We start from the raw sequence: 7,168 nt of genomic DNA on the forward strand, positions 1-7,168 counted from the left end.
GTTTATTGCTGCTCTGAAAAGCCACACTTAAAGTCAGGCTGAAAAAGACAGCTGCCATAGCAACAGGAAAGGTCCTATAATCATTCAAATATGTGATTAAAAGTGTGCAATTTCACACAATCTTTGGTAAAAAAAACAAAACAAAAAAACATTCAGGTTGTCACAACCAGTTGACAAATTTTAGTTTAAGCTTAGTTTAGAATGGATTTCAAAACCGTTTTGATGGATTGCCACAAAGTTGCCATTCCCCTCATGCTGAATCCAGTCTGCAGACACGCACACAGAAAGCTATGCCTTCATCTTTCATGTAATATGTTCAGTGTCAGGTGAACAAGCTGGAGTAATTCCAGATAGTTGTCAGCTGACTGAAGATTTAGTCAGGTGATGACATTCTCTCAAGAGCTTCAAGTAATCTCATGAATGTTGTAAATTAATCTCAAAAGAGGGATTTCTGTTATCAAATGTCCGTGTGTGTGTGTGTGTGTATTAATGGAAATCACATTTTTTTCTTTTACGAATCCATTCAGATGGTAACCAGAGTGTTGGATGGAGAGGATCATTTAATACCAGAATTCAATCTCCGGCCGCTCCTTCAAATAAAGTCTAGCCGACCTCAGAAAATGTCATCTTGAACAGGTCAGACCTAAATGCTAGGTGAAATGGCAGCAAGCTTAAGAACACCTTTCAATTTTTGTTAGGTTGACAATGACAAAACAGAAGGTGGGCGAGTGCCACAGACACCAACTGGAACCTGGCTTCAACAAGTAAATAAGTCAACATGTCAAGTCTGACTAATGAGATAACAGGTCATCTGCCTCACCTTTGTCCCAGTTTTCCGTCTCCCTCTGTGTGAACCATGTCACTACTGACATCCACCCCACAGCGCTCTTTTTTCAACCAGAAGTGTCAACAGAGATGTTGTACCACATGTTTTCACTTTTTAATAATTAAAGCTTGGAAATACAGAAAAATGAGTACACAGTATATTCAAACCACTGATTTTGTTGTGTTATTTTAATACTTTTCTTTTCTTTACGATGTTTAATCCGTGAATAAATCCAAACTACTGCAATCAACTCTTCGGAGAAAACATGCTTTGAAAATCCTTTAACATTTCAAAAATCGTTCATTATGATCAAAACTATACACGCAATCACGGCTCTATTCACCACATTTTTTGACATTCTCAAACAGCAATTTACACTGGCATTTCATCAAAGTCAAGGCATACACAGAAAAAGAAATTTCAGTAGGGATTCAAATCCAAACACTGATATAAAACAGTATCACAAGTAGAAAAAAAAAGCATACAGGCTACATAAGTATTAAAGACAAAATGGGAATGATTAAAACCCAATTTCCATTTGTGTAAACAACAGCCCCTGATAATCCCCTGCTCTACCATTAGGAGTAGGATAATTTGAAAATTTTGCTTCCCTTCTTTCTTACATACCATCAGCGTGTGGCTGTAACCTGGCAGAGCGATGGGGATTCAAGGTCACCGTAGCGATGTGACCAGTAATTGGATCTACATGGAAATGACCAATTTTGTCTTCCTGGCTGTTGTTGAGAGACATGGACTCCAAAGTGGATTGTTCTTGGTCTACTGCCATCTTCTCCATCAGTGCGGTCAAATCTTCCAATCCCGGGTCTTCTGGGTAATGCCGGTGAAGAGGCTCTGATTCATCCTCGCTGAAGATTGGGGATTCAGTGACATGGAGTACACGGGAAGCCTGAAGGTTCTGCAGGGACCGTGACTGGACTGTAGGAGAATAAGACGTAGAGTAAAACAAGTATTATAGTCAGGTCTTATTGTGTTGTTCTAGACATGCACTGAGGCAGGCAAGTGTACATTTTCACATCTGCGTGCTCTCATAAGTTTGTGACGATTCAAAATTCAAACCTAAACACGTTAAAGACTCCTGTAACAGAGCCCCGAGCAGTCGGGGAAGGCACAAGATGATTGCTTTTTTTCAGTTCTGTCAAACCACTCAGGTTAAGAAATTATACCTCACTGCTTTGCAAACACTAATCTCGTCTCCTATTAAACTGAAAGAAATACATCATAGTCGGTATCAGCAAACACATTCAACATTAAACTGACATTCAATACTAAACTAATAATTAATGGTAAGCAATCAGATCAAGCGCCGCTTCACAGAGCAGAGCTTAATAACTGCAGTGACAATAAATGGCCTTGGTCCTCTCTGCCTTCCGACTAACTTTAAGTAGATGGCAAATCCTCAGAACAGTAGAGGCGACTGTGGAGCTCAGCAGGTGAGAACCGTTCCAGCAGCGTGTGAGAATGTAGTTCTAGCAAACTCCGCAGCTGTGACATATAGCTGCTGGATTAGTTGGCAGGCAGCCACACAAAGCTGTTTGGTGCTGAAGGTTACTCACTTCTGACTGGAGTGAAGTCTCCTTGGCTGACTTTGGAGTCAGATAAGGGCTTGAGGCTTGGGAACAGTATTAGGGAGAAGGACAGCACGAGCACCTGAGAATATGATAAAAAAGGAGTGTTAGATAAAGTACGAGGGGGGTTGCTACATCTTTTTTTTTGAAGGCATTTAGTTATATTTATAGATTAAAAGTTACACTTTAAAAGTGCCTCTAGTGTTGAGCTTTATTCCAGTGTCGTGATTAGATGCAGTAGCTTCTCTTTAAGCCACTGTATCTCTCCCTTGCTGTATTACCCAGTGTGCACCAGTCTAAATTGGCTTTTCTTAATGGCTCATCCAGCAGCAGTAATTTTTGGTGTTTGGGCATTAGGAAACTGAATTCTTTCATGAAGAGCCACGTGTGTCAGTGACAATTTATCTTATCACAGAGGATGTCTGTACCAGTACACATGTCCCAGTCTGGGCTGGCTTATTAGTTGTATTCATGACCAGGGCCTGCAGCCTGCGCAGCTGTTCCATTAGTGACCTGTAGGGCGGAATGGGGAAAAGAAAATACAAAGAGAAGACGTGATAAGAGGATTAAAAAAGGTTTGAGGGGAACAGGAAAGCAGGGAAAAATGCCAAAGGTAGTTATTTTGCTAAGATGAAATGTCATAACAAACATTAACCTGAGATCACAGAATGATTAATTAAAAACAGAGATCGATTTTTTGTCTCCGATCACTCACATGTTACATTTCTCCAGCTGGGACACTTTTCTCTGTAGCTCTTGGTTGTGTGTACTGCAAGCAACCATCCTAAAGGGGGATACACGAGGGGAAGAAAGGAGAAAAAAAAAACAAGTTGAAAGAATATAATTTTTTCTCTCTTTTAGGTTTTCATCTCCAGTGAAAGCTTGCTATCAAAAATCGGTTTAAGGCTCCGTCTGTTATTCATGAATTGATCTGAAGGAGTACGGGGAATGTTGAATGCTCCGATTTACAAATTGGCTCTATAATGCGTTACTCCAAAATATTTTGCAGTGCACACTCTTAAACGGTTTTCTGCTCAGAAGCTGACATTAAAAACCCAAAAGTGTGGATTTTTTTCCATTAAGTTTCTTTCTCTGAAATACATTAACCTGTAACAAGAGTACAGGGCTGCCCGGAGGGTACAATGGCAAAATAATCAAAACTTATTTATGCTTTGAAAAATGATTATCAGTTTCTAAGACTGTTATTATCGGTAAGAATTGCAGTTAAAATGCTAAAACATTCCAACCCACTCTAAATTTGAATATTACCTGCTTTCCAGCCCATCGATGTACTCCTTTTTCTTCTTTCTGCTCTCCTGGGCCGACTGCTTGTTGCGAATTTTTCGGCGTATTTTCTTCAGAATCCTTTCTTCATACTGACAAAGGAAGGAACATTACTGTTTTGAGCCTCTGTATGATAAATTCTAGGTGCTGGAAACTGTTCTCATTGTTTGGGTATTGATAGCCGTTTACCTTTGTGAGAGGTAGCTGGGTGGGCAGAGTGACTCCCTCCTTTGCTAAAAGCTTCTTCTCATCTTCATTGAGAACCAGCTCTTGAATGGACTTTTGGGATGGCTGTGGGGTCTGGTGGGAAAATACAAATTCTAATTTTTAAAACACCACCACTAATAAATTTTCTCTCTGGCCACCTCTTTCACTGTGCGCTCAATGAACCTCACAGGAAACAGTTAAATTGGTGCAGACTATCAAGGCAACTTCATCAGTCTCATTTCATGGCTTCTGAAAAGTAATTATGGTGTGAAAACCCAAGTTGCATTCTGCTACTCTCTCCTTCATCTTACTAAACTAGGCTGAGAAGATTGATCAATACCTGGAGTGAACTGAAATCCACTTAAGTTTCAGAAGCTCTAACGTATTATTCTGGTCATGGTGATCTTTACTTGATAATCTAATTTCTTTTTGTGTGAGTGTGTGAAATGAGAATATCTGATATGTTGACCTAATAAACTTTCTCTTCACAAAATGCTATTTAGTAATGCCACATAATATAAAATTCTTCACACATTAAGAAGGTATTTTATCTCCAAAATTTTGTATGAATGAATGAAAGTTATGGGAAGGTTTGAAAAAATCATCTTCGGTAGAATACTAATAAAAATCTTTTGTGTCTTCCTTCTCTCCGGCTCAGAAAACAACCATCAGTTGCTGCACATTCAGCAAAGCGTCCCACAAACAAGAGTAAAAATAGAAATTTCATTTGCAATTCCAAAGGCCTTACCCCTTGCTGAATTCATGAGATCAGGGACTGTAGTAATCCACTTGTTTGTTTGTTTGTTTGTTTTTACCAAAGTACACATGCACACTCACACACAAAAGGTAAACAACAGGTCTCTTAAGTCAAGAAAGCAATGAAAGATCCACAAACATGCATTAGACACGCTCTCCCCCAACCCTCAACCATCCCCTCCTTCTCTATCAGGGAGCAACAGGATACTTACTGGCTCAGACGTGCCCGACAATAGAAGATCTTTGACAGTTAGGGGGAAGCTAGAGGAAAGCTGTGATGTATCCACATCAGAAGGATGTGTAATCCTCGCCTTGCCCATTGGAAAGCCAAGCTTCCAGCCACCTGCACACACAGGAGCAACGATAGTGCACATGCAAATAAAGACCAAGGAGACGTGCTCGTCTCGCTGGATTCTGACCAGCAATTCTGGAGCCCGATTGTGTAAATACTGATAACTCTGCAAGGCGCTGAGCATGTTGACTTTCTTTTGTCTGCATTGATAATGTCTGTGTCTTAGCATTTGACTGTTTCTGTATACAGTCACAAATAATCTATGATATCCTACTATATTCTTTAAACTGGGATTCATATTCAGGAACAAAAACTTTCAAACACTGAGTGCCATTATCATTCCTTTCCCAGAAGGGCTGGATTTAGTATAATGTCATTAGAATGAAATGCTAATATTATCAGAGATTGATTATCTAAAAATGTGCAAAATGTAGATAACCGATGGCAATTTTTCAAGCAAATGAGAATATTTTCTCCTTTCATCTCTGCTATAATAAAGCTAATTGCTTAGTATTAGGGATATCATAAGAATTTGTCATTTGAAGATATAACTTGGGACTTAATTTCCACAGTTTGATTAAACACACCAGAGAACATAATGTTTCGTTTAATCAATAATCATGAAAAGATATTAGGAATTAGAACCCAATGTAATGTGTCCCAATGTGAATGTTTTACTTTTTGGATATGTGCGACTTACTGAAGTCAGCGGGGACATTGGCTTCCAGGGCCGCCTTGGTTAGTGGTCTTGTACCAAAGAAATGGGAGTCCCCGGGTGGGCTTTCAGGGCGCTGAGGACTGTCCATCTGGTCTGATGGAGGGTCCTCACTGATCCCACTGTCACTGGGAGATGGTGACCAGAGCGGAGAGGCTGACACAGAATCACCGCCACGCAGGAGCGCATTGAGAAAGTCATCGTTTGGCTGTTCGGGTGGCTGCAACATCTGCTGGGTGAAAACATCAAGTTGAACGATTATTCTCTATGTGTGAGGTAACAACATACAGAGAACACCGACAAGGAAGTGGGAGAAAGAAGTCATATAACAGTCTCACACACATTTGGGTCCTGGATTGGCCAAGTGTGTTGTTCTGGTTCTTCGTGACGGAGAATACCATTATTTTGATCAAATAGCCAGTCAAGCAGCTCAAGGCCATCACAACCCTGAAGAGAGGTCATGCGTTAAATAGCAACATATAAGAGAAAACAACACAGCAGTAAAGATTTCAGATACTATGAACATCTGTTTCACTGCCAACAATTCACCAACCCACACAAGTCAGTGTGATTTTTTTTAAAACATTAACATTTTTAAATCGTTGGTTTAAGAATATACACTAAATACAGGTTTTCAGTTTTCTCTCAAGCGTGAACTTTGCTCTCCAGCTCTTGAAGGCTTCCTCTGCAGCTTTGTCTTAAATCTGTAAACTATGATATAATGGAAATACTAAAATGTTTACCTGATCCGGGTAATGCTCCATAATTTTCCTGCTTGAGTGGCACACCAAAGAAGCTGTCAAAACAACTGCAACCCAAACAAAATATCTATTTTACTCTGAGGTCTCCGTTTCTGAAGAGTCTGCTCTTAATCTCTCAGCTCTTCTGGGGTCCAAAGTGTAAACTCCAACTCAACACACCCAGCTGACTAGATTGCTTTGTCCTTACTGGCTCTTAGAGCATATATTAGTAATCTTATTGGTAGTTAAGAGTACACAGCTACCTAGATAGAAGACCGGGACAGAAGAAATGAAGTCACCAGTTAGATGTGAACATCAGAAAGGGCAAAGTCTCCTGTTTTCTTTTCTCTTATTTTTTTTGATAGTTTGTTGACATAGGGATAGTTGTGACCTTTAGCACATATTCAAAACACAATGATCAAACAAAAGCTCGATTCTTTGTCAAATTCAGCCAAAAACTCTGGTTTTGAGGAACTTTATGTTAATTTATCTGATCATTTCACAGATGTGCATCCTACAGTTGTGTCTCAAATCATGTGATTAATCAAGAAAAGTTACAGTTTTATTGACTGACAGAATAAAAAAAACATGTTCTTTGTATTTGTGGTTTAAGGCATTTCTGGGAAAATTTAATTTGAAAGTTGAACAAAACATTTATATACTTTAAATCAGTAGCACTTTCTATTACAACTCGGTAAAAAAGGGGTAATAGTAGGGTGACAAGGTTAATAATGTGGTAATCTCTACGTTATTACTATGCAA

At 39.4% G+C, this 7,168-nt stretch overlaps 1 protein-coding gene across 2 annotated transcripts; it reads right to left on the bottom strand.

The window, feature by feature from the left end:
* Positions 1–382: 382 nt before the first annotated feature.
* creb3l3a (cAMP responsive element binding protein 3-like 3a) lies at positions 383–6,695 on the bottom strand. 2 transcript variants are annotated; one of them, XM_085347807.1, is made up of 10 exons: positions 6,410–6,695; positions 6,009–6,113; positions 5,652–5,895; positions 4,872–5,002; positions 3,886–3,996; positions 3,682–3,788; positions 3,128–3,196; positions 2,841–2,925; positions 2,401–2,494; positions 383–1,762 (listed from the first exon to the last, which is right to left on the bottom strand). In XM_085347807.1, the coding sequence occupies exons 1-10, from the start codon at positions 6,428–6,430 to the stop codon at positions 1,446–1,448; spliced, it is 1,284 nt and encodes a 427-aa protein (XP_085203933.1). In that variant the 5' UTR covers positions 6,431–6,695; the 3' UTR covers positions 383–1,445. The 2 variants fall into 2 exon arrangements, with proteins under 2 accessions (XP_085203933.1, XP_085203932.1); XM_085347806.1 differs by having other exon boundaries at positions 5,652–5,898.
* Between the last annotated feature and the right edge of the window lie 473 nt (positions 6,696–7,168).

The sequence above is a fragment of the Diplotaxodon limnothrissa genome, linkage group LG23 (genome assembly GCF_057381915.1).
Source record: "Diplotaxodon limnothrissa isolate DT_005_m linkage group LG23, D_limnothrissa_male_GT1.1, whole genome shotgun sequence".
Lineage (NCBI taxonomy): Eukaryota > Metazoa > Chordata > Actinopteri > Cichliformes > Cichlidae > Diplotaxodon > Diplotaxodon limnothrissa.

What these genes read in the sequence shown, in the direction of transcription:
- creb3l3a (XM_085347806.1), bottom strand. Translation starts at nt 6,430, where the DNA reads ATGGAGCATTACCCGGATCAG. An exon ending in TGGAGCATTACCCGGATCAG is followed by an intron (nt 6,114 to 6,409) that starts GTAAACATTTTA and finishes ACCTCTCTTCAG; the next exon opens with GGTTGTGATGGCCTTGAGCT. An exon ending in AGACTTCACTCCAGTCAGAA is followed by an intron (nt 1,763 to 2,400) that starts GTGAGTAACCTT and finishes ATTCTCCTACAG; the next exon opens with TCCAGTCACGGTCCCTGCAG.